Genomic DNA, 27,744 nt, shown 5'->3' with positions numbered 1-27,744 from the left:
CCCTGTTCCATGGAAAAGTTATTAGATAGATGCTTATGCCTTACTGAACTATTCCCGCAAGTTGTTTTTAATAATACTTTAATAACGAAAGAAAGCAGGAAAACTTGAAGTCAAAGTGCAAGCCACCTTGTTTCAGCCCTTCATAAAAGTGTTAATATTTTACCTCATTCATCTTCACTTTTTTAAATATAAAAGCTGAATGAGCCATTAAGAACCTAGAGTCCTTCACCCAGTGGTGTGCACTCCTACCAGTAAGATACTTTCTCTATGCAACCCAAATGACTTTGGAAGTTTGTTTCCAAAACAATCTTAGAAATACAGTATTTTTAAGGTGTTCTGATTCTATATTATCAGAAACACTAAGCAAATCTAAATCTATTACTGTAACAATAATTTCTCTGAATAGATAGCAGAGAAAATATTTCAAAGTGGTTTTTTTTTAAATTAATGTAAAAATTTTCAAGTTTTTGTTAGCTACAATAATGTTTCTATGATTGCACTGTAAAGTGTTCCAGCCATCTGATTTAAGGAACAAACCTGATACTCCAAAGCCCACTTAGTGGAGACTAAGAATATGAAAAAAAGACTATAGAAAAGTTTATTGATTGCAAGTGGAAAGAATGATACTTGAATTCCTTCCTATAATCCTAGAGTTTGTCTAGGCTATTCAGGCTTTTGGGAGCACGTTTGAACTCCTATGAACATAATCAACCTGAGAAGCACAGTTAGTGGAAAATTCTCATCATTATTACTGCCAGCATTTTTAATGCTGTATGTTAACTTAGTCTTGTTTTAATGTGACCTTCTGAAATGAAGGTTTAAAACAGCATGACTTCAGCCATACAGAAGAGGACTCTCAAAAGTTCTGTTAGTGAAGCTATGGCCAGGGACTCCAATGTTACTCTTCCTAGTATTACGTTAGCTGGAAAAAAATTCCCAACAATATGTATCATCAGGGCTCAAAAAAGGGGGGGGGGGGGAGGAACAGGAAAAGGAAAATGAAGATTTTTATCTTCAGGTACCATATACTGTTTATGTACCACTTAGGAAAAAGGCAGCAATAGGAAACTTGAAGATAGTTTTACCCACAGAAAACAAGTAAAAATATATCTAAACCACAAAATTTTGATACTTAAAATGACGCTATTTTGCTTGCTTCTCGAACCCCACTCAGGTAAGCTCCTGTAACGGTTTGAGGAAAGTGCCTATTGGTGGCCTGTATTAAAAAAAAAAAAAAAATTGTTTCTAGAACTATTAGATAGAATTTCAGTTTATAAAATCATGTTTGTTTTCCTTAAGCATATGTTTGGTATACATTTTTAAAAGCCATGGAAAACCTAGTATTTAGAAGGAAATACTTGAGATTTTTAGCAACTTTAAAATTTGCAAGTCAAGTAACAAAATTAGGGCTCTATTTTGCCACCTGCACATTAGTGGGGCAGTTAAGTTTTATTCCAGTGTAGTGCATCCCTATACCATCAGCATTTGTGCATTTGCTGTTGCCCACAGACAGAGTAACAAAGATAATGTGACTAAAAATTGAAGTGGATTTTATAGCCTTGTCGTGTTCTGCACTTCTTGGTTATGCAATGCACTTGGTTATGCAACTGAAATACTTGAGCGGAGACCTCAGTCTCTACAACCATCTGAAAGGAGGTTGTAATGAGGTGGATATTGGTCTCTTCTTCATAGTAACAAATGATAGGGTAAGAAAAAAGGGCCTCAGCTTGCACCAGGGGAGGTTTAGATTGGATATTGCAAAATACTCCTTCACTAAAAGGGTTCTGAGACACAGGAACATGCTGCCAGGGAGGTTCGTTTAAAAAAATGGAGGTGTCCGTGGAGGAGTTTAAAAGATGCATAGATGTGGTGATAAAGGACATAAATGGTTTAGCACCAGTTTTGATAGAGTTAGTTAATGGCTGGAATCAATGACCCTAAAGGTCTTTTCCAGCCAAAACAATTCTATGATCTGGCAGTCTTTTCATGCCAAATAATAATACAAATAAAGAGGACTCTGTGTCAAAGTCAGGATTCTACACTTGTAGATTAATGGTGCTGGTTGGCAAAAGACAATCTTTTGTAAGTCGCTCCTCAATATACTTCAACAGTAACAAAGATACTTACTTCACCAGCAAAAAAAATTTTTCCTTGTATGTCTTCAGCTATAATGTCATAAGCTTCACCGCTGCCCCCTGTTTTCACAAAACTATATGCCATCTGGAGCCAAGGGTCTGTGCTCCATCGAGTCACAAAAAACTTCACTGGGTCAGGAACCTCCTGCAAAATCGAAGTAGAAGTTAGGCACTGCAAAGAAAAGCTCGTAGGTGCATAGGTTTGTTTCATAAAGTTTCTTGCAATCATTAGCGTGTGTAGCATTATTATCATACAGATTACATCACATTCCAGAATTCAATTCTGATTTTCTTTATTATACTGTGGCAATGCACCCAAAACCCCTCCCTGTGCCTGCAAAGATGAGACGGGGGGGGAAAAACAGAGAGGCTGAGATGAAGGGAGCCAGAGAAGAGATACCTCCCCCTCCCAGGCCTGTGGATCAGTAGATTTCACACAGGCCCTTCCCCCAAGCCATGTGTCATGCCAGGAACTGACCCCATGCAGGGTCAAGTCTGGGCACGTATTGCATGTTTAAGCAGAGAATTGATGGTTATCAGTTCTAGCCTTTGTCTAGTGACAATTCTGGGAAAAATCAGCTGGCTGTATAAAACAGGTGAGCTGTAGAGAGCACAAGGCTTGTCCACAATGTCGGATAAAGCTGAAGGCAAACCATCCAAACCAAGCCCCAGCCTAACATATCACATAGGATAAGACACTCTGGAGTACCTGACACAACCTTACCAAAAAGAGCCAGGATAACAATTATATGAAGGCCAATCAGCTACAACTCTCTTACTCTTGAGGAGCTTACGATGGGTGAAGAGAAGCATCCCTGGTTACCCCTTGCTGCCTCTTATGCAGTACCTACTATCTACAAGGAGCCTATTCCATTCAGGTAGCCCTTGAGAGACTAAATCTCAAGCAACCAAGACAGTGGCTAGCCAAGTATGACAACTGTCATGGACATCTTGGAAGTTCTGGTACACTGCTGAAAGCTATCTTGTCTTTGAAAACCCTGCTGCATTGTTGTCAGATGACTGAAACTGCTCTAAACCACAAACACAGACATGAAAATCAGTTTTCTGGAGTAGGGTGGAAACAAAAGACCTGTTTGTTGCTTCTACATTTTCATGAGATCAAGGTAGCAGGTATGTGGACTTATATTGCACATGATTCTGGTACCTGTAAAGTCATTACCAAAAGTATGTTTTCTAGGAAAAGCCAATCTTTCAGATGCCAAAGTTTTCCCAAGATCATTAATCCTAACATCTGAACCATCAGTGAAACTTGAGAGGGATTACCTATGAACAATAAGCCTTCCTTGGGATCTACCTGCTCCAAGTAACTTAATTAAGGCATTAATTAAGAGTGGAATGCAAACAACATTAAGTCATAATATTCTGCTTACCCCAGCATTCTCTGATTTTTCCTATTAGCTTTTAGTGGAAGGAATGAAGGTAAACATTTTTCTGTAGTTTTTTACAGTCAGTTTTTTACAGATCACTTTGCTTGTACCTTCATCCCAAGATAGAAGAGGAAGAGTTGACTGTCATTAAAAGAGTAATAGGTTGGTTTGGTTTTGTTTGGGAGTGTTGTAATTTTAGTTGTTTTTTTACTTAAGGGGGGAAATCATAATCAAATTCATCGAGCTTAAAGCTTTTATCATGTATTGAAAATAGTGATGACCAAAACAAAACCCCGAAAGCCCCACATCTGGAAAAAGTGACAGCTAAATTAGGCAGGTAACACAAAAGCACTTCTTAAGTACTGGTTTAAATTAATTTTCCTTTCTAAAAGCACTTTAAAGGATGATAGTTTATTTCTGTTTTTCAGTTCATTACCATTTTCTTTCAGACAGGTCTAGAGATATTTCAATTACATTTTTCACACGAGACCAAACATTGTGTATCTCAAAAGAAGCACATTCCCTCAAACTGACAAGAGAGATAGTTTAAAGTGTCAAAGGTTTACCTGTGCATCATGAAGTAACACAATCAAAAGCTTTACTTCTGTTGGCAGATTTATTCATTTCTTAGTAAAAGAGGCTTCTCTTACCTGTTCCTTAAACAGCTCTTGAAGTACAGTCATACATTGTTGCAGTACTTGTTTATCATCTAAATTCTTAATAGTTGTCACAGCATCTCCAGTGACCACTGACATTAAAATGCTTTGTTTGTTCTAAAACCAAGACATGAACAGATGAGATCATTTAGAAATTACTAGGTGGTTAAGTGTTTCTTGAAGAGTCCTTTTTAAATGTTATTGACAAAGAATTGCAGCTGCAAAACAACTTTTGTTCTAGAGGAAAGTGGGTTTGATTCCTTGGAATAAAGGGTGCATATTCTACATCTTAAATTACTAATGTCCTCTGATGTCTTGCCCACATATCTACTAGTCAGCCCCTCGTACTACTTCCTCACTTAACTGAACACTTACTATCTACTTATTCAAAGGCTGCACCAAATTCATTTGACACTTACAGCATTATTCTTTGTGACAGACCTCTTAAGCGCCAGTTCCATGCCAAAATTTCTCCTGAACTCCAATTTCAAAAGCTGGTAGCAAAACAAATCTGTTTAAATAGTTATGGTTTGGATTAGGCCAATACTAGTTCTTACCAGCAAATTTTGGCACAAGAGATGAAAGCTCAGTTTTACTGATGTTTCCTTCCACTTCAAGAAATCTGCTCCCATGCAGAAGTTTCAAAAAACAAATAGTTCCTTTAAAGAACTCTCCCTCTCTTGTTTATATTAGGCAATTTTTCTGTTCCTAAACTTGGTAGCTAGCAGAGAATAGGGTTAGTGTCTCTGGAAGGTTGTATACAGGTAGTGTAGTAACAAAGCATAGTCTTCCCAGGATGGTTTCCTTTTGCTACATAAGGCTACAAAATGTCCTAATTTTTGCTGAGTTATAAGCAACAGTTGTTGTAAAAGCATGGAAAGGTAAGGTAAAAAATAAGTCAAGTGTCTGCTTGGAACTGGTAGCGAGGGAAACATGATGTCAACACACTGGCTTGAATTTGTTTTAAAATTCAGGAGTTTGGAACTGACCCTACAGACCTTAGTTTCATATCAATCTTAGTGTTTATCTTCTGTTCTGTCATTCCATGCAGTTATTCAGGCTAGGGCAAGCCATGAAGTGTTAATAAAACAGCATGATATTTTTAACAGGCTTTTTAGCTGATTTAAACAGAAGTCCTAAACTGGAAGTAACTGGTAGAGTTTTTCCCATATTAGTACATCTGTAGTCAGGTATTACAGGCTTCTTTTCAAGATAGTTGGGGAAGGTTTGGGGGGCAAACATTAACTTTTATATTATTTTGTATCCAAATGTAAGAAAACATTCCCATTTAACACAATTGAGTATTAGTCAGATTTTTCTTGGTAAATAACACTACTTCCACTTCTAATAGTTGTGGAAGTGGAGAGGAAAAAAAGAAGCTTTCGTTATTCACTAGTTACTGCACCTAGATTCCAAACTGAATTTCTGAAGGGCCAACAGAGAATACAGCTAGAATACACTACCTCTGGATCCATGTCATAGAAAACACTGAAGAGGCCACGTTGGCTGGAATTGGGTGGAACATGGCCAAAAAAATCAGCTCCTTGAATTTTACTGTCCCAAAATCTGTAAGGAAACTGCAAGGCAATCTGGAGAGAGAGAGATGCAATTAAAGTCTTAACTGGATATTGTAGATGTTCTTCTAATTATTTTTCCCTTTTCCACTTGAGACAGCCTTATTTGTGAGAGAGTATCAACAGAGAATACAGTGTGTTCTCTGAAAGCAACAAAGAAGGGAGAAAAAAGTGCTAGTCTCACAAAATGTGAAGGCATAGACTATCAAAGTCACAGTGGAATTCATGGTCGAAAATGCTGAAGAAATTCAACAGATTTTTTTTATAAACCATCATGTCCACTGTGTGGTTTCTGAATCATGTCTTTAAATTCCAACACTGCTATATTCCTGTTTCTGGCATTACTTCTGTTATGTTTTGTTCTATGCACACATCTTACTAGGGATTTTTTCAGGAGAGTCTGTCTTACTGCATTGGGAAGGGGTAGGAGATTTTGCAGTGGTCAGATACAGCAATTTCAGTATTATTCTGAAATAATTTATGCAATTATTAGGTTGAAAGGACCCAGAATAAGTACACTATTAGAAATTTGGGAGAACCAAGACCATCATGAAGGCTTACTCAAAATTAAGGCATGAAATACTTAAACTGTGAAGTGATTATGTGTACATTTTCTTTTAAAAACCCATCAAGTTGCAAAATCTAAGAAACAGAAATACATTGAATGGTTTGGGTTGGAAGAGACCTTAAAGACAATCTAGTTCAACTCCCTTGCTGGGCACAGAGGTGAGACTGACAGGCTTGTACTTCTCTGGGTCTTCCTTTTTTCCCTTGTTAAAAATTTGGGTTCTACTTCCCCTTTTCAAGTCAGTAGCAACTCCACCAGACTGTCACAACTTCTCAATATGATGGATAGTGGCTTAACCGCTTCATCCATCAGTTCCTTCAGGACCCAAAGATGCATCTCATCAAGTCCCATGGACTTATGCACCTTCATGTTCCTTAGTCTCAGAGTTGATCTTCTACAGCAGGCAGTTCATTCTTCCAGTCTCTGCCTTTCCATTCTGTGACTTGAATGGTATGGCTGGAGCACTTGCTGTTGAAGACTGAGGTCAAAATTTCACTGGAGTACATCAGCCTTTTCCATAGCCTAGGTAACCAGGTCTCCTGATTCCTTCTGGAGAGGGCTCAGATTTTCTGCAGTCTTCCTTTCATCATTGATGTATCTATACAAGCTTTTGTTGTCTCTTTATGTCCCTGGCCAGATTTGATTCTATCAGGGCTTTAGCTTTCCTAACCTGATCCCTAGTTGCTCAGACAATGTCTCTATATTCCTCCCAGGCTACTTTTCCGTGCTTCTATCCTCTGTAGACTTCCTTTTTGTGGTTGAGTTTGTTCAGGAGCACCTTCTTCATCCATGCAGGCCTAACATTTTTACCTCACTTCCTGTTTCCTGAGATGTGTTTCTCCTGAGCTTGGAGATGCTGATCCTTAAATATTAACCAGCTTTCTTGGGATCCTCTTCCCTCCAGGGCTTTATCCCATGGTACTCTAACAAGCAGATCCATGAAGAGCTCAAAGTCTGCTCTCCTAAAGTCCAGGGTAGCGAGCTTGCTGTGCACCCTCTTCACTGTCCTAAGGATCTTGAACTGCACCATTTCATGGTCGCTGCATCCAAGGCTGCTCTTGAGCTTCACATGCTAGGGAACCACCATCCCCTCCTTTTTGGTGAGAACAAGGTCCAGCATGTTACCTCTTCTTGTTGGTTCCTCTATCACTTTGAGAAGGAAGTGATCGTAAACACATTCTGGGAACCTCCTGGATTGCTTATGCCTTTCTGTGTTGTCCCTCCAACAGGCATCAGGGTGGTTCTAGTACCCCATGACTACCAGGGCTTGAGAACATATGGCTGCTCCCATCCGTCTGTAGTGTCACCTGTCACAGTCCTCCTTTTATCCCTGACCTATAAGCTCTCAGTTGACTCCAAGGGGTGCTCCAGCTGGTCATTGACATAGAGGGCAATACTCTCTCCATCTCCCATCTGTCCTTCCTAAAGAGCTTATATCCTTCCACTGCAACACACCACCCATAGGAGCCATCCCACCACATCTTCCTGACATGGCTCTTGAGTCCTGCAGGCATTCACACATCTCTTAACTCCTCCTGTTTATTCCCCATGCTTTGTGGGTTTGCACAGAGGTGTTTAAAATGGGTCCTGAACGAACCTGACATAAATCCATGTGATACTCAATCACATTTTGTTCTGGGCTGCTGTATATAAGTAATACATAATAAATCCTGAGAAATACACAGCAAAAGGAACAGGGACAAAGCCAATATTTCTAGGAAGAGAAAATGAAATATAATCTGAATTCACTTACCTTCTCAATGACTCCTGCTCCCAAACTGTTAATGGCTTTGATTTTTTTTTCTGACAGTGGAGGATTAAACTGAATGGTGTTTCTCTGAAGAAGGGCCAGTGGTACAGTCACTAAAACCTGAAAGAAATAATTACAGTCACAACAGCAGCAAAAGCTGAACACTGCACTTAACCCTGACAGCATCCTCTTAACTGTCTTGGATTATTGTAGGATGCAGCATCATACTCACCAGACATCTCTAGATTAGTGTCTGGCTTTACTCCCAAGTAGGGGGAAACATGCCTTACATTCAGGCAAGAACAGATCCTGCAGTTCACTGGTTTTAAGTTATAGTCTATTTATTGCTTGTGTCAGAATGCTTAACCATGCTACTAATTGTAGTACATCCTGTAAATCACAGTTAATGGCTCTTAGATAAACGGAACTGTCTTCACAGAATGCCAGGTTGGAAGGGACCTCCAGGAACATCTAGTCCAACCTTTCCAGGTAATGATATAGTTTAAATGAGATGGCCCAGCAACCTGTCAACCAGTCTTAAAACTATCCAATGCAGGGGAATCCACTACATCCCTTGGGAGTTTTTGAAAGGAGAGATGGCAACCATTGTTTTGGTTTGGTTTTAATTCTTTCACAACTCCTTTCTCCTTAGAATAGGCTCAGTAGCACTGTTGATGTCAATCCAATCTTGATAAATTTGTGCATAATTTTTTAAATTACTAAAAGCTAAATTATGCAGCATGTAGTAAGTGGGGATACAGGGAATAAGGGAGACTGAGAAATACTGCTTGTCAGGTCAACTAGCTGAAGGACATTGCTCAGAGGGTTGTGGTCATTGTGTCAGAATCTAGTTGGAGGCCTGTGGCTAGCGGTGTTCCACAGGGATGAGTACTGGGTCCATTGTGGTTCACTATCTTCATCAGTGACCTAGACAAAGGGATAGAGTGTACCCTCAGCAAGCTTGCTGACAATACCAAACTGGGAGGAGTGGTTGACACACCAGAAGTCTGTGCTGCTATTCAGCATAATCTGGACAGGCTGGACAGTGGGCAAAGGAAAACCTAGTGAAATTCAACAAGTGCACATGTAGAGTCCTGCCTGTGGGGAAGAACAACCCCATGTACCAGTACAAGTTGTGAGCTCATCTACTGGAGAGCAGCTCTGGCGAAAAGGACCTAGTTGTTGTTGTCCTAGTGGACAACAGGCTCACCGTGAGCCAACATTGTGTCCTTGCAGCCAAGAAGGCCAATGGCATTCTGGGATGCATCAAGAAGAGTAGGGCCAGCAGGTCAGGGGAAGTTCTTCTTCTCCACCCTGGTGAGGCCTTCTCTGGAACAGAGTGTGAAAATCTGGGCTATGTAGTTCAAGAAGGACAAGGAACTACTGAAGAGAGTCCAGGGGAGAGGACCCAAGATATTGAGGGGACAGGAACATCTACCTTACAAGGAAAGGCTGAGAGAACTGGGTCTGTTTAGCCTTGAAAAGAGAAGACAGAGAGGATCTTAGCTGTGTTTATCATGATCTGAAGGGTGGGTATCAAGAGGATGAATCCAGATTCTCAGTGGTGTCCAGTGATAGGACAAGGAGCAAGGATGGACACAAACTGGAATGCAAGGAAAAAACTCTTCATTTTAAGGGTGGCAGAGCACTGGAACAGGCTGTCCAGAGAGGTTGTAGAGCCTCCATCTCTAGAGGCATTCAGAACCCACCTACTCTAGGTGATCTTTTTACTCTAGGTGATCCTGCTCTAGCGGGGGGGGGGTGGAACTAGGTCATCTTCAGAGGTCCCTTCCAACCCATAGTATGTGATTCTGTGAAGTCCTGCATATTAAAGGGAACAATTCTGGGCAGATTCACATGCTAAATGGGGTAAATTAAGCAGGAAATTAATCCAGGAAACATAACTGTTAGTTCAAAGACCAGATAAAAATTGATTTGCTTCACAGTTTTTGTACTATATTTATAGTGCTTAATTCTTCAAATCAACTAGTACTCAAAACTCAAGCATGGTCAACAAAAGTAAGCTCTAGGACATCCAAATACAGGTCACTAGAATATATGATCTTTCATCTTTGAGTGGGGAGAAACCAGACTAAACAGTCTTCTAAGAAGGAAGAAAAAATTAAAAATACAAAAAAGGAAATGTAGTGTGGTTGTTGTTCGTGTGTTCCCTAAAATCCTTAATCTTGGAGTGTATTTGGTACCTTCTGTGTCGTCCACACTGTCCCATCTGTAGTTGTGACCTGTACTTCTTCACCAGAGTAGTCGATACTCTGTACCTGTTGAAAGAAATTGAAGATTATACAAAATCTACATCTGCAATGCAAATTCAGACAAGAATGTCTAATATGTAGAGCACCAGTCTGAAAGCTAGAAATTAAACAACATTTATTTCCAGGGAAATACTGAAAGAAAAACATGGAAGCTAGTGAAGAAAAATCATCATGATTCTAAACAATAAGCTCATTATAGTAATAGTTAAGTACTGATAGTTCTCCAAAAATATTTCCAGAAATGCTGAAGTCGTCCTCTCTAAGTTCTTAAAGACAAGTTGAAATAAACACAGGCACAGATCTGCCTGGTCCAAAAGAATACAAAGATATGATTGGGTGCTTCAAAGCAATCTAAGAAGCCTGCATCAACATTTTCCAGACTCACTGGGAAATTCAGCCGGATGTCCAGCCCTTCTGCCAGCTTATCAATCAGAGTAGAATATCCCACAGTTAGAAGAGTGTGATCTCCAGCAAACTGAGCAAAAAATTCATTGTGGTCCCATGAGCGTGCAGATACCTGTGAACAGAACATAACTGGCTGTCTCTACTGGTGAGGTGACATGAGTATTAGCAAAAGTTCCACAATTTAGAAGCAGCCACCTTAATTCTCATCACAGCTGGAAAAAGAAAGGGTATCACCAGAATATATGACAGGGCCTGCAAAAGTAAATGGCTTATTTACCCAAGGCCACTAGATAATATAAAGTCATAGAATGGTTTGGATTGGAGGGGACCTTAAAGATCAACTCATTCCAAAGCCCCCATGCCCTGCCATGGGCAGGCACATCTTCCATTAGACCTGGTTGCTCAAGGCACTGTTCGAGCCTGGCCTTGAACACCTCCAGGGAGGGGGAATCCATGACCTCCCTGGGAAACCTGTACCAGTGTCTCATGACTGTTGGTGTAAAAAAATTCTTCCTAATATCCAGTCTAAATCTATCCTCCTCAAGCTTAAATCCATCCCCTCTCATCATATCACAACAAGTCCTTGTAAAAAGCTTCTTGTAGGGCCCCTTCAGGCACTGGAAGGCTGCTATAATGTCTCCCCGGGGCCTTCTTTTTTCCAGGCTGAGCAGCCCCAACACAAGAATGGCTGGATTAAGAAATGTCCTAATATGGGTTGGTCACTAGCAGGTGATTTATAGTTCTGCTTGGTAAAGAAAACAAGGAAAGCAGCACAAAAATTCAAGTGGACCGTAGTGCATTTATTTCAGTTTTCTGACTCTAGCAAAGAGATCAGATTTTACAGCCTTGACTTCCAATAAAAATGGAAGTATTTTATTTCCCAACATGAAGGGAAAAAGAGGATACCAAAAAAATCTCAGAGGAATTTTTCTGTTACTTTGAAGGTTCTTTCATGGTATCTTTCATTGACCTTTTCCCCCCACCCCTGCAAACTCATACTTAGTGCAATAGTGATTTTGCACTATGGAATCATTTTTAGCAGTGAAAAACCTGAAGCCAGTCTCACACAGTTTTTCAAATGCCAATTTCTATCACTGCAGTTGCATTTGCTTCATGTTTTGATTTTTAAATTGAAGGAAAGATAGATTTTAACATCTTTCTTATTTTCCCTGGGCGCTCGCGAAGTGTTTTAAATGCAGAATCAAAAAGTGGAAGTTGCACGCAACATCTGAGAAAGTGTAACTCTCCTGTGAATCCTACACATCAGCAAAATGCCCTACTCCACATTACCATCTACTCTTAATGTTGTCTGTCTTAAAGAGGATCTCACTGGAACCATGTCATGAACTACCATCACGTTCCTTAAAGCAGCACTGCAGACTCTGTCTCTGCTTTTCAAGAATGGTCTAGGGAGGTAGGAGCAGTTTAGGGATAGCTGATTCTTCCTCTGGGGCCATTGGTTGGATCAGGTGGCTTCTCAGTATTATTTCCAAACTTATTTTCTCTGAAGCTCAACCACTTCAGAATACAGCTGTCAAAACTCACCTGAGAGAGATTGCTGCCACAGGCATACTCCAAATTACTGAGATGGAACTGTAGGACTTGTTCTTCCAGCTCACTGAACTGGATACCAGACTCCTGAATAAAGGCTTTATAGATCTCTTGTATTTTTTCTGTGAAAGAATATGTTTAAAATGAGAATATATCACGATTCATCTGAAGTCCTTCTGCATTTCAGCATGCTGTTCTCTGGATCACAAGATTTTCATGTGTATTGCTAATTTGCACTATGGTATTTTTCTTCCCATAGGAAAAAAAACCAAAACCAACTAAGCAAAAAACCTCCAAGATCTTTCCAGTGATAAAATACAACTCATAGGATTCCCTAATAAAATCTTCTTCTGCAAAAATTAAACCTATATAGCTTTATATTAAAAAAATTAAAGCACAAAAACCCCGAAAAACATTAAAACACACTGTGCAACAGCACAGCTTGGCTGGCTAACTGAGACATGAGAGAAATTAATTGTTTAGCTATCATAGAATTGTTTGAGTTGGAAACGACCTTAAATATCCAACCCCCACCCTGCAATGGGCAGAGACCTTCCACTAGCTCACATTGCTCAAAGCCCCATCCAACCTGGCTTTAAGCACTTCCAGGGAACGGGCATCCACAACTTACCTGTGCAACCTGTTCCAGTGTCTCACCACCCTCATTGTGAGGGATTTCTTCCTAATATCCAATCTAAATTTATCCTCTTTCAGTTTAAAACCATTATCCCTTGTCCTATCACTGCAGTCCCAGATATCCCTCCCCATCTTCCCTGAAGGCCCCCTTTAAGTACTATAAGGCTGCTATAGGGTCTCCCCAGAGCCTTCTTTTCTCCAGGCTGAACAACCTCAACTCTCTCATGGTGAAGGTGCTCCAGGCCCCTGATAGTCTTGGTGACCCTTTTCTGGACCTGCTCCAGCAGATCCACATCTGTCTTATGCTGGGGGGCCCAAAGCTGGACACAGTCTACAGATGGAGTTTCACAGAAGCAGAGTACAGTGGGGAGAATCATCTCCCTGGACCTGCTGGCCACACAGCAACTGGCATTCTGGGCTGCAAGCTCACACTGCTGGCTCATACTCGTTTTGGTTTTTTCACTCACCAGCACCCCCAAAGTGCTTCACCGCAGGGCTGCTCTCAACATACAGTTGAAAATATCTCAAGGGAAAACCCCTTCAAGATAATGGAGAATCTCTGCAAATAAGTCCTGCTTCATTTTTACAAAAATCAAAAGAACTGAGAAATTTGATCCAGAATTCAATGCAGAATTCAGGAGCTGCTAATTTTGTGTTCAGAATCCACCCTGAAAGGATCTTGGAAGCAGACATTTCTAAGCAGATTTTTTTGTTGTTGTTCTTGAATGTGCTTGCATGCTGTAAATGTGGTGGGAGGTGTTACCAATGGAGATGGGGCTATTCCTGTCAGCAGAAGGCTTTGATCAGACTCTTTTTTAGAGAGATTAGTCCAAAAGTGTGAGAGTTATGACTAGATGTGGCCGCCTTTATCAAGATGCAAGTCTTTTGAATTGGTCGTGACACTAGTTACATTGAAAAAGCTACCTCATTAAAACAAGATACTCCATAAGAAGTCACACAGTATTGTAAAAGCTTTTAAACAGGTCCTTCTTAAAAGTTACCAGAGACATTTTGGCCTGTGTGCATACAACAGTCAATCTCCCTTTTTTTTAATCTTTGGAGCCAGGCTATCACTGTTGGATTTAAGGTCAGGCATACAGTCATACATTTCTAAAAATGTCCCATGTAAAAGCCAATTTAATAGAATATGAACAGAGCTAACATCTTCACTTTGCTATGCATCTCCCACTTACCACCAAGAGGAACATCCTGATGTTGGGTTTTATCTTTTCTCCACTCAGAGACGACATCTAGGATGGCATTGAAATGAAAGTCCATACGTTTATCAATAGTGGGATCTGTTATCCTTCCACCTTCCTGGATCAAGTCACATTTCTCCCCTAGTTTGTGCATTTTAATGCCAAGCTTAAGAAAAAAACATTTTATTGCTTTTTTAAGTATGGTAAAACTGCAGAGCCTAGCCTGCTCAAAGTGATTTCAAGTAAAGTGAAGCCCTTAATCTCAGATTTAAGTGATGCCACTTTAAAAACATCCTTGACTTTAAACAATTAGTTTAACTAAAATTCTCATTCTCTTAAAACTGGAATACCAACAATCCTTTTATCCATTAATTGTCTGCTGTTTTTCTCCCACTGTTCTCTCCTTTATCAGAAATTTCCAGAAACCTCTTCTCCAACTTTCCTATCAAGCCAGAGACTAGTACGGAGATGTTTGGTCTGGTAATCAAACATGATAAAGCAGTCTCATTTCCACCTCACTTTATTCTCTAAATCACCATTGACATCAGTTCTTTTCTACAGTTTTCTAGTGCCTGATACCCAAACATTCCCTGCATTCAGGAATTGACAGGATGTTGCTTGCCAGTTACTGCCGATTCTATGAACAAACAAGCAAATAGTAACTGGCAATTAAACCTAGTATCTTGCTCTGCTTGTGCAACTTGTATTGAACACACAACAGAGCTAAATCAGATTTGAGTTCTGCAGTTATTCTAGAGAAAACAGCACAAATACAGTGCTGACTTCTTCCTGGGGCCTTGTTACTCAGAATGCACTCCAGTGCCTTTTCACATATCCTCATATCTCACTAGGCTGTTGGCCACCATTGCAGGTTTCTTCCCAAGAGATAGCTGTACTTTGAAGGAAAGATGACATCAAATGACCACAAAGGGATGGGCACGCAAAGTGTATTCAGAAGTCATTGATCCTCACCTCATAACTAAGATATTATTAAAAAAAAAAAAAAAAAAATCTTCATGGCACTATAGAGCACTAAACAGTTAAAGCAGCATGGACTGGATTTGCATGCCTCTGAACAAAATCCATACTGAGGCTCCACTTGGAGAAATTCAGCTTCCTGCCTAAAAAACCCCAAACTAAACCAACAAATAAATTAATAAATCCAACTGCAGTGTGTTTGCATCAGTTGTTGTTAGACACAATTCATCTCAACTTGTGCAGAATTGAACTAGAAATACAGAGGCTGAGCAAAGACAAATCCATCACAGAAGTATGTGTTATGACAACATAGCCATGTCCTCCCACAGTAAAGCTTTTCTGGGCTCTGAGGAAGTCTGCTAGGGACTTTTTACATTACTATCTCCAGAAAAGCAGGGGGGGAAAAAGTGGTTTGTTCTTGTTCTGAAGCCAGAACAAGCTTTTATTCACATAAGGTGCCCCAAACCATTCTACAGCTCTTCTCTGTCCCCAACAATTACCAGATACAAAAGCAACTTGGAGTTTACTTGCAATGCAGAACAGTGTTATAATCATAGCAAGAAAAAAGATCTCCCACCCTTATCCAGCCACCCAAACCTGGCTTTAACAACAGTTTTTCACTAGTGATAAATACATGACCACTGCAGGGAACCCACTTGCTCACACATTAGTGCCACTGGGTTGTTGACACATCCATTGACGATTTGTGCACCTCTTCCAACCGTGACTCCGCTGAATGTCTTATCATCCCACACTCGGCCACCAATTCTGTCTTTAGCTTCTAAGACAATGACCTATGACACAATGCAGCTTAGTAAATTTATTTCTGGGACATTCCAAGAAAACCCCATTCTCATGTATTTCCACCATTCATACATCCCTCCTTTAGCATCCATGACTTGTCACAGGCAGAAAGGATTCTAGAATAGATGGGTGTCTGACTGAGTATGCTAACCCTTAATTACTTATATTATCTTTTGCTTTTTAGACACACTCCATCTCTCCAGAATAGTAGAAAGCAAGTGTGTGTATGTGTGTGTGTGTGCATTATTTATTTATCTAACATATCTATTTTTATATGCCATGCCAGTTGGTATTTATGTATTTTATTGCAGGATAGCTTTTCCATGAGACTTGAGGTACAGAAAGGCTGCACTGACATTTGCTATTTGGCAACCAAAGAATGAGGTAATGAGCCATATAAATATCTAAATCTGGAAAGTCAGATGCCCATTCATTTTCTTAAACATCAGCCCTGCAAACACTTCATGTGTGAGAGTCATTGATTTTCTTCAGAATATTCAGATATGTAAAATTATGTCAACATATAAATACTGTGAGATCACACTGCCCATGATAAACATGAGGGAAAAGGGAAACACGTGTGATTTGCTTGGGTTTAATTACCAACAAGCAAGTACAGTCAAGGGCACAGAAAAAAAAAATTAATCCTATTGAAAGAGCCATCATCATCAACAGTCCTGTGCATATCCCTGTCTCTCCTATCCTCCCAACCCAAGCCTACATAAAATAGCCACTGCATGCTTTGTTGAATTTTAGATGGGAATAAATGCTGGTTTTAAACAGCAGATTTAGTCAGTAAATCCCCAGATTTTGCAAATTAATTAGGATACATAAATGTTTATATCAAGAATGGAGCTTTTTTTTCATTTTGATGAAAAACAATTTCAAAGCAGAGGAAGTCTGGGTTGTTGTTTTTAACTAATGTAGTGTAAAGCTTCTTACCTTAACTCCAAAGTTGTGCAGTTGTCGAGCTGCTGCTAATCCTGCTGCACCTGCCCCAACAATAATGACAGATTTCTAAAAAACAATAAGACATTTAAATAAATAAAAACAGTTAGAACTAAACCAGGAGTTATCATTGCACACTTATCTTTCATGCTAATATTGAGGCTACCTGTAGGTTTCAGAATTCTAGGCTCTCTTGTCCTCTAAAGTAATCAGTGATAACTTAAAGACGATAGGGCATTTAATACAGTGAAAATAGTTACAATGTTTAAGGGCTTTAAAAGCAATTGTCTCAATATCTTTTAACAGAAACAGATGAAGTTATCAGTCAAGTAACAAAATCTGATTGAAGTTATCTGACAAGAAACACACTTACCTTGTACTGATTTCAATCACAGATTGGATTGACCAGTAAAAACTATTTTATAAATTAAAAATATATATAAATACACTTTGCAAACATAAATCAACTTACAATTACTTACAGAGTACAATAATTTGCTAAGTTTCTGTATGCTGTTGAGCAAATTGCTAGTCATAAATAAGTACCCTTTAATCATAGTTGTTACAAACCAAAATAGAATAGGAGTTGCCTCACCTATGGAAGAGGAGCTGTAATACACAGTTAAGCCATGAGAAGAACCTAAGTGTATTGTATATTTTTCACACAGTTCCCATCCATCTGGAAAGCTCATAGGAAATGCAAATTTTTAACACTGAATTCATAGATTCCTACAAAAACCTTGGTGGGAAGAGTCCCATGTCTGTAGTTCACATAACCATTGGAGGCAGAGGAGAATCACAGAATTTTCAGGGTTGGAAAGGACCCAAATGATCATCTAGTTCCAACCCCCCTGCCATGGGCAGGGACACCCTCTACTAGGTCAGGTTTCCCAGAGCCACATCCAGCCTGGCCTTAAAAAACATCTAGGGATGGGGCTTCCACCACCTCCCTGGGCAAACTGTTCCAGTGTCTCACCACCCTTATGGTGAAGAACTTCTTCCTAACGTCTAACCTAAATCTCCCTTCCTCTAGCTTGGATCCATTTCCCCTATTCCTATCACTACCCAACACTCTAAAAAGTCCCTCACCATCTTTCTTGTAGGCCCCCTTCGGATACTGGAAGGCTACAATAAGGTCTTCTCAGAACCTTCTCCAAACTGAACAATCAACTCTCTCAGCCGGTCCTTATAGGAGAGGAGCTCCAGCCTCCTGGATCATCCTCATAGCCCTTCTCTGGACACGTTCCAGCACATCCATATGAAAAACATTGTATGTTTGCTTTTAGATGTACTTGTTACATGAATGGTTGGAATTATAGGTAAAGAGCAAAAAATACAGAACAACAACCAAAAAAGTGCTATTTTTATAGCACTAAGAACATAAGAATTATTACAGCAACTTACATTGTGGTATTCTTTAGGAAGAAGATAGTGGTCAGGACTGACTGATAAAATCCCTGTATTAATTAGCCCTTTCCTTGACATAAAATAAAGTATCCTCTCCGTTTCCTGCACACAGCGAATACGCACGAGCCCCCGAACAATGATGTGATGGATACATTTTTGAGGGGTAAGAGCCTCCTGCAAACCAGAAACAAAGAATAGATAGCGCCGATTTTCTAATATTCAAGTGTTTCATATGTTTACATCAGATTTAAACAGGCAATAAAAATTAATCATGAATCAGGCTTCTTAGTGTATTTTAAAAACAAGTTTTGTGGAAGTTTCTTGCTAGCCAGCTTTACGCAGTAAGGTAACATGGTAGGTTAACATCGAATAAGAGCAACTGAGTCTAGAAGATTCTCTTGCAAAATCTGTGGTGTGCTCCATTAGCACAGGAATGATATTGAAACACATCCTTGACTGCAAAATGGATCTGCTTGTTGGCAATGCTCACAATGACATTCCAGTAAAATCCATTTCAAAATGGCATTTCAAATAAGATTCACATAAACCTTCACATAAATAGGCATCAATATCTAAAAGCTTCAGTATGTGAAATTCCAGCAATTCCATTAAAGATGGTCTCATGGAGTTAGCATAAGTAAAAAGACAATCACTTCCCTGTCCAACAGTCATATGAAAAAAACCCAATAATAATCATAAAGCACCAACAAAAGCTGTTTGGAAATGTTCGAGCATCTCTTTAAAAGTTAGTAGCTGGGAAGACTCAGTAGAGCTTTAATATTTTTAAAGCTTTTGTATTTCACTGCAAAAAAGCTCCTAGGGATTAAGAAACAAATATCGAAAAACCCAACAACAAAAACACCAACCAACCAAACACAAACACACACACAAAATCAAACCCAAAAAAGCCCCAAACTAAAAGCCAGTCTTGGACTGGATTTCAAAAAGATGCAAGTAATTTCTCTGGACCATAGAGAGATGTCTAAGAAGAGAGTCATAGAATCATAGAATCAAGAAGGCTGGAAGAGACCTCAAAGATCATCGAGTCCAACCTGTCACCCTAAACCTCATGACTATCTAAACCATGGCACCAAGTGCCACGTCCAATCCCCTCTTGAACACCTCCAGGGATGGTGACTCCACCACCTCCCTGGGCAGCACATTCCAATGGCCAACCACTCTCTCTGTGAAGAACTTTCTCCTCACTTCCAGCCTAAACCTCCCCTGGCACAGCTTGAGACTGTGTCCTCTTGTTCTGCTGCTGGTTGCCTGGGAGAAGAGACCAACCCCCTCCTGGCTACAACCTCCCCTCAGGTAGTTGTAGACAGCAATGAGATCACCCCTGAGCCTCCTCTTCTCCAGGCTAAACACTCCCAGCTCCCTTAGCCTCTCCTCATAGGGTTTGTGCTCAAGGCCTCTCACCAGCCTCATTGCCCTTCTCTGGACATGCTCCAGCAATTCAACATCTTTCTTAAACTGAGGGGCCCAGAACTGGACACAGTACTCAAGGTGTGGCCTAACCAGTGCTGTGTACAGGGGTACAATGACCTCCCTGCTCCTGCTGGCCAATCCCTAAGAAGAGAATCCACATCCCAAAAATGGACCTATTATTTGTAAACAAGCAAATTAACTATTAGCATCTTTTACCTTGCAGTTTGTGTACCACAGAGCCAAAATCAGGTTTCTCAAAGCCAAGTACATGGTAGGGTCTCGTGAATATTCTGGGAACTCATAGAGCTCATCCAGTTCCATGACGTCTGGCCTCACACAAAGTGCTTTCCCACATTCATTGGGCTGGTAAAAAGGCTGGAAATACTTGTTCATGCCTGCAACTGAACAAAGACACACCAAGACCCAGTCATATTCCATCATATCTTCATCATGTCCTTTTCCCTCTAAAACAATCCCCTTGACCTCACACAGATAAACACACAATGAAGCTCTCCAGCCTCCAGCCATCTTTAGAATGTATTAGTGCTGAGAACTAAACCAGTATTTCTGAATCAAGAGCATTAAGTGCCTTATAAACTCAGTTATAAGACAGAACTTATCACACCTATTTAAGCAACAGAGCCCTGCAGATGGCCCTTACCAGTCAAATTAGGCACGCTCTTTAAGTGCTCTAACTTCACAAGGTTGGATTCCCCAGGTAACCGATTAGTGCTGGTACAGGATGGACTCATGCCCACGCAGTCTGGATAATATGCAGCTAGAAAGGGAGCTGCCACACTGTCTTTCAGCAAAGGAGGGAGTATGAGCATGGAATACCACCAATGGTCTGAAACTTCAGCCACTCTCTGGCCAAGCGGAGAAGTGAAGGAAAGATGGGAGAAGAGAACACGTCAGTACTTTGAAAACGGAAAATGAACCGATCCCCCCCTCCCTCCAAAACTGAGACCAAAAAGCACTAGAAGTAGCAATCTCAGAATTGCAAGTCATTAAGACATTTTCTCTCCCTCTTTCCCCTTCCTCAGCCTGACACAGAAAACCCGTAGCTTTCATCTCTTCCTCAGAAATGGAGCCGAGACTTCACAAACTCCACACCCATGTGGAAAACAAACAGATGAGACATGCCATGACAACACATCTATGCCTCACCAGGCCCTTTTTTAAAGTCTTCACGGTTGTTTATGCATCCAGAAATCTGCATTGGGACAGTCTAACTGATCAATTTAATTCAGTCTGCTATTCCCATCAAAGACCTTCTAAAACCCTAACAAATGCCAATGATTCATCCATAATTTACAAATCAAACATGCAATAAGGAAACAAAACCACAAAGCTTCTACAAGAGTCAACAATAATCTGGAACATGTTTCCTGGGGCAGAGGTGCCTTGTCAACATTAGCTTCTTGAACATAGATCATACTAAGTCTGAAATGTAGCGTTACAGGATCATAAACCCATTGAAACACCAACACACATCAAATCTAGTTTTGTGTTATGAAGAAGAGAGAGAAAGCACATGTTTATGTTCTCTCAGTCTTCAAAAAAGAGGAGACTAGCTTGACTTAAGAGAGAAAGCATTTAAAAGCAGGGAAATTTTAGGATGGGGAATTTTATTTGAAAGTTAGCATGTGAATACTGTTTCACCTGATCAGAAATGAGAATTAGGAGTAAACCTTGAATCACAGGCAACAACTCAGAGACCACAAACCACCTGCAAGCTATGGTAAGGGAAAAGAGGTAAAAAATGAGAAAGTAGAAGCCCCTAGGCTCTGTTGCAAATAGTGTCCGATAGTTTCCTGAGCAAAATATATAAATACCGATGTAAGTGCCAAAGGACCAAGAAAAGGAAAGAAATACACCGTACTTTAAAACTGCTTTCATGTTCTAGGACAAATGAGGAGGAACAGCCACTACTCACCAAGTCCTCAGGCATTGAACACTGGTCTGAGCCCTCGCTCTGAAAGAAAAGGGAATAGTATCAGGGCTATTCTTAAGCTGTACTACACAAAGTAAACATAAAATGAAACAGTTCACCAATAGTGTAGTCCTTTAAACTTAAAAACAAACTGAAAAATGTGTTAGTTTTAGCCTTCTGAAGCAGAGATGATTATATTGGTAAAAAATAAAGAGTAGAGAAATAGAAAGCTAAAAACCACAACATGTTGTAAAGCAAAAACATCCTAGAAAATGTTTCTCATCTGTTATGGTAGTTTCTACTGATCAGACATTAAAATATAAATTGTATTCCACAAAATTGATTGGAACACTGAAACAAACTTTTTCTTTTTTAATAAAAAGGAGTTTTTCTAAAAAAAAAATCTGGAAATATCCCGTATTTTCCAGACAGTCTCTTCTGGTCTAGACTATAAAAAAAGAGTTTCTCTTTTACTTTAAAAGTATGTTTATCACAAAACTTCAAGATTAAATGCCAATCTTTCTTATTTTCATATGATCAGTATTTTCTTGTTATGTCTTTAAACTATATAGATTCTATGACACTGTAAGGACTGTTTCAAATTTCAGGAGTTATCTTCATGCCAAAGCTGCAAGTTTTCATGTAAAGCCCCATGACAGACTTGCTAGAAATTACTAAAAGCTCACTGAGCTTTTCAAAGGCTTTCTTTAATAATGAAGTATGGCCAAACAAAACCAAAATAAACATTTATGTCTATGTTGTACATGCTGATAAGTCTTTCCACTGCTTCAGAAGGGAAGATTTTACAATTGACTCTACAGATAAAGATATTCCAGATACTTCTTCTTTATGTTTCCACTCTGGAACCAAAAAGTCCAAAGAGCATGTAGGCCTGTCACAGTGCAGGCCATCAGAGAACCATTTTGGGGAAAAAAAAAATGGAAACATTGAGCAGGGAATAAGAAATTAATATCTGCAAACAGAAATACAAACTTGTTAGTTTCGCTATGAACAAAACTCTTCTGTTACCTTGGTGGAATTGTTCAGTTTCATACCACATCTGTAGGTTTTTGCTATTTGTGGTGTTAGCTGGATTTCCTTTGTCAGCTGACGCCATTTACCACAGTCTGGCTTTGTGCACTGCACCTACAAGTGAAAAAACAAACATGCTTTTCCTTGTTGTTGCTGTTCAACTCTAGATAAAACCAATGAAGCATAACTAAGTACTTAGCAGTGAGATGTGAGGAAGTTGACAAATATAGTTGTAAAAGTTGTTCTCATGTAATCCTCCAGTCATAAGTAAGACATTTGGTATACAGAAACCTTGTATCCATCTCCTGTAAGACTGAATTTCTCCACAGAACCTATCTTCAAAATTAATCCACCAGCCAGTTGCTATGGTCTTCAGAGGGTTTTGCAGCGATGCTTGCGAAACCACATTGTTCACCGCTTCAAAAATAACAACAACAAAAGACGACCCCACCACCATCACCAACAACACACTTTCTTCCATTCCAGTCTCTCCTGCTCTCCTTACCAGGGAAATACAAAATCTGTTTCGAAAGTCTTTTTCACACTCATACTTTCCTGTAGCTGGCATGCTTCCTTTTTTCCCACTGACATCTTATTCTGCCTGAACAATCCCACATCTTGGCTACTACTTCACTAAAAAGCAACAGGTTATTCTTGGCAGTGTAGAGAAGGTCTACAGCAATGGAGGATCTGATCAGAGTTATTATTTTGATGTTTTCCACAGTCCTCTAATACTAGAAAACACCCACAAAATCTTAGCTGACCTGCTGTTTGAGTATACAGTATCAGAAATTCACATGAGAACATCATGCTGAAATACACCCTATTAAATCACCTTCCATCTTACCCAGTAAGGAAGCTGTTGATCAGCCATGAAAGCTTTTGGACTGGGCTCACTTTTACCGTTACTTGTCCAAATCCTTTTCCAGGCAGTGTATTTCTCATAACCATCTTTATGGCTAAGAAGGAGAAAAGAAAACAGCAAGGAGACAGAAAATTGCATATCTAGTATAAATCAAGCAACAGCAGTTACTCTAAAAATTGAATATTTTATATCAGGACAGAGAAATAAGGCTGTAGAGAGTCCCATATTTTTCCTATTAAAAAAAAAAAAAAAGGAAAAAAATGAAAAAGTCATGGTTGTTAAGATAGCAAAAAATTGCATCCTGACCACTATGGCCTTTCGATTATGAGCATGCTTCCTGGAATCAGGCCTGGACTGAGTCAGAGATACTACTGAGCACGTAAGTGCCCAAAAGTCTTAGCAGAGCTGGCTGGATTCAACTCCACTCAAACAGGAAGGAACTTGGAGCTGAAAGCACTCTGTGAGCCTGACCAGAGTCTTCAGTGTCATCAAACCATAAGAGTTAAATCTGCTCACTGATCAGATGTTGCAGGGAATCAAGGTGTCCTGAACTTACACTATAAAGTGAATTTGCTTTATAAAGGAAATTAGATCTACTTAAAACTGTTCTTATCACTTACAATTTTTTGATGCTTTAACAAAGACAAAAGCATCAGAATAACTGTACACACAAACTAGCCTGCCTAAAGTAACCAGTTTTATTCTCGCTGCTGTATTTAAGTTGGTGATTAGTCCATGCAACACCTGCAGTTTTAGCACCAATATCTAAGCTTCACTTTGAATAAAGCAAGCACAGGGGATAAGTCTTTGTAATATGTTTATGTACATGATGTTTCAACAGTTATAGTAACTGCCAAATTTTAATAAGCCCTGAAAAGGTGCAACTGTAATTGGCAAATCTACCTTCGGTAATAGTGGTCAAAACATTCATTGCAGAAGTGTTCTCCACAGGAAAGATGATACCATCGAGATGTATACCCATTTTTAGCACATCTGTAATGCAGGAGACATAGAAATAGCTTTATGATACATTTAGGAAAAAATCTTTTGCTTGACAGTAGGACATTCTAGAATGTGAACAAAATATTCAGGACAAGCCAGGCCTTTATATTACATTCATGAAGGCTGACTTGCACAAGGCACTACAGTCATACAAATAACAGTAAGATCATTTCAATTGTGTCAAACATTTCCAGTTTCCAAACTAAGCAACACCAGATACAAAAGAGGCAAAATGTACACAATGTGCAGTTTTGTAGTAGGTCTGGCTTCCAGCAACCTCCCACTAACAATGGTCAGCTGAGCCTATCTTTAGTTCATTTTAAGCAGACGTTTCCAGAACATCTAATACGTTTGCTCTTACAGCATGTGCTGTGACACACTAAGCCTTTTGCAGATGTGTAAGAAGACACAGTCTCTCTCCATAGGTACTTAGGAGTTCTTTTACTTTGCTCCATTTTGCTCTGATATTACTGCAGGGTTTGGGAAAATACCCATTAGCAAAGATTCTATTTGTCAGACAAAGCAATCGCTCTTCACTTACAAAACTCTCATTAAATTGAATTAAATGGTTCCAGATAAATGCATGAAGTAAAAAGCAATGACCTAAGCTAGTCACTGAAATTACTAACCATTAAATGGTCTCATCTCAAATAAATAATATTGAAAGCATGTACTTTGGAGGTTGGAAGAAGTGGAAATCAAAGCATTAAAATAACAATTCAAAAAGATGACTAAGCAGTATCTATTGTTTCCTTAATAAAAAATGTAATGTCACCAATGCTGATCTCTCAGGTGCTCATTTCCCCTACAAGTTCTCTTCTGCAACTATGAAAACATTTGACTTTCCTAGGACAAACTCCAGAGTACACTGACCTGCCACCCCACAATCCCCACAGATAACTGAGTTATTTTGTATCATTGGAAAATAAATAAAACAAGGAAAGTTTGTCTCAACCAGAGAAGGAGGAATGCTACCTAATTACAGTCTGCCTACTGCATAATAAGGTCTAACATGTTGCTTATTATAGATACACCTTGCCAGTATCCACTCATTCACTACTGCCAGGGTCAGAATGCAAAAGGACTCGTGCAAGTGCACAGAAAGTCACAAACAACTCAAGAAGAGTTCAAATAAGTACAACTTTCTCCCAAGACATAAAATTTCAAGATCAGAATCTCCCCTCGGACTGCAAAGCCTTCCAACTTGAGAGTGATAGAGACTTTTGGCAGTAAATGGTTTCATTTTCCATCTGAAAGCAAGTTCAGCTTCCTCAGATTACACTAATGCACTCTCAGATTCACAGAAGCAAGGCATGTTCCAGCAGACACCATTAATAATATAAATAAGCATGTTCTAAAGATACTCTATATCTGAAGTAGCAACTTGCACAGTAGAAAGTTAACCGCAACAGGAGTAACTTGTGACACTTTCCTGGCATCTTGGGATTCATATTACTACCTTTTGATTCTCCCTCCACTTTTACAAATGGATTTTTCAGAATAGAGTGAGGATCCTAAACTTCAGCTGAAAGTTTAGAAAAGCCCATGGAAAATGCAAATAAAAAGAAACAAACCTTTCACCTGCACTGGCAAAGCAAACAGGACATGTTGCAGTGCATCCAGCTTTTTCACACTTTCTGTATTTCTTCTCTGATGCTTCATCGTCATCATCTGCTGCTTCAGATGCTTTCTTTTTCACCTAATAAAAAATAGCTGAAATCCGACCAGCAATGACACAAAAACATCTTCTACAAAATGGCACTCTGACAGTTTTACAGCATGTGGGTATTATCAAATGGTTAAAATGGTACTAATGAAAATTACCCATTATGAAATAGCTGCAGCACAAAACAGTGTCAAAGTAGGTCAGTTTTTCTACCGAAAACAAACAAACAAACCAACCACTCAGTAGAGGCTGGAAATATCATTTAAAGCTAAAAATGTCCTGGTTTAGTCTAGTGATGCCACTGAAGAAATTATAAGCAAAGCTTCCAGTTTAAATCATATTTTAAGCTTCACCACATGCTAATGAGTCAAGCCTCATTCTATTTCTCCTTCAGCAAAAGACAATTTCTGCTTCACATACTTATTAATTAGCGGCAATCTTATCTGTGTCTCAAATAAAATATTATGGCAGGCTTGGGGCTTTTTTTGGACGCCAGATACAAAGCTCTGTATCAAATGTCTGTTCTGGGCCTCAAAGGTACAGTGTATTGTGTTGATTTAGATCTCAGTCTGGATGGACAGACAGCTTTGGCTATAGTGATAGGATGAGGGACAGTGGTTTCAAACTAGAGAAGAGCAGATTTAAACTGGATGTTAGGAAGAAGTTCTTTACCATGAGGGTAGTGGAACACTGGAACAGCTTACCCAGGGAGGTAGTTGAGGCCCCATCCCTGGAGATATTCAAGGTGAGGCTCAACAGAGCTCTGGGCAACCTGATCTAGTGGAGGATGCCCCTGCTTACTGCAGAGGAGGTTGCACAAGATGATCTCTGGTGGTCCCTTCCAACCCAAACCATTCTATGATTCTATGAAAGTGTTGGGTGATCAGTTGGACTTGATGATCTTGAAGGTCTTTTCCAACCTGGTTAATTCTGTGATTCTGTGAAATCCAGGGTTGTATTTTTAACACGTCAAGTATTTACAGGTTATGTTGAGCATTTCTCTTTTCTGAACACTGTTCTACTTTGTCTAGTGAATATTTTGTCTACTTATTCACAGAATTAACTAATTCTCCTTCTCTCTGGATGAGAACCCAAAGCCCTAATTTATCCACAATGAAGTCCACTTTCTTTATAGATGCCAATGGAAAATAAAAAATACCAGAGTACAAACTACTGTGTATTTAAGTTATTATAAATACCTGTCTTCCAGAACTCCTCAGGGGAAGGTTGTCTGGAGACTGGTCTGAAGAACATGCCTTTTTTTTTGTTCGTAGCCTTCCAGTTGACATTGTATTATTAGATCTGCAAAAAAAGAGTAGGCAGCAGTTAAGAAAAAAATTTACATTGCTTGACTCTGTAGAGCTGTCTGACCACCTGGGCAGGACAGCCACTCACAATACTACTTTTGTCAGAATTATCTATGCAATAATATCTTTTGCTTGACTATTAAATCAGGAGGAAAAAGCGAATAAAGCATTATGGGAAAGGAACAATACTACTATTTTAAACTGAATTTGGACTTAAGATTAGATCCTTGAGTACA

The 27,744-nt window shown here is 39.5% G+C and overlaps 1 protein-coding gene across 2 annotated transcripts; it reads right to left on the bottom strand.

Moving 5' to 3' along the window:
* Positions 1-1,132: 1,132 nt before the first annotated feature.
* Positions 1,133-27,503, bottom strand: KDM1B (lysine demethylase 1B). Of its 2 annotated transcripts, XM_054381786.1 has the most exons (20): positions 27,401-27,503; positions 26,110-26,234; positions 24,437-24,526; positions 23,516-23,627; positions 22,666-22,782; positions 21,640-21,678; positions 20,365-20,569; positions 19,920-20,104; positions 18,270-18,446; positions 16,860-16,934; positions 15,770-15,907; positions 14,130-14,301; positions 12,295-12,422; positions 10,730-10,861; positions 10,276-10,350; positions 8,075-8,191; positions 5,643-5,768; positions 4,174-4,296; positions 2,128-2,280; positions 1,133-1,216 (listed from the first exon to the last, which is right to left on the bottom strand). In XM_054381786.1, the coding sequence occupies exons 1-20, from the start codon at positions 27,488-27,490 to the stop codon at positions 1,133-1,135; spliced, it is 2,463 nt and encodes an 820-aa protein (XP_054237761.1). In that variant the 5' UTR covers positions 27,491-27,503. The 2 variants fall into 2 exon arrangements, with proteins under 2 accessions (XP_054237761.1, XP_054237763.1); XM_054381788.1 differs by lacking the exons at positions 12,295-12,422; positions 14,130-14,301; positions 19,920-20,104; positions 20,365-20,569 and having other exon boundaries at positions 27,401-27,490.
* Positions 27,504-27,744: the final 241 nt, after the last annotated feature.

This window comes from Indicator indicator, chromosome 6 (genome assembly GCF_027791375.1).
Source record: "Indicator indicator isolate 239-I01 chromosome 6, UM_Iind_1.1, whole genome shotgun sequence".
In the NCBI taxonomy this organism is placed as follows: domain Eukaryota; kingdom Metazoa; phylum Chordata; class Aves; order Piciformes; family Indicatoridae; genus Indicator; species Indicator indicator.
Note: the sequence above shows the minus strand (reverse complement) of the source record. Positions and strands in the feature narration are given on the sequence as shown.

Bases quoted from the DNA above. Each gene is read 5' to 3' on its own strand.
- KDM1B (XM_054381786.1), bottom strand. From the start codon at position 27,490: ATGTCAACTGGAAGGCTACGAACAAAAAAAAAGGCATGTTCTTCAGAC. The intron at 21,679-22,665 runs GTAACAGAAGAG...CTTTTCTTTCAG, and splicing joins AACTGAACAATTCCACCAAG to AGCGAGGGCTCAGACCAGTG. The intron at 20,105-20,364 runs GTAAGGGCCATC...GTCTTTGTTCAG, and splicing joins GAGCGTGCCTAATTTGACTG to TTGCAGGCATGAACAAGTAT.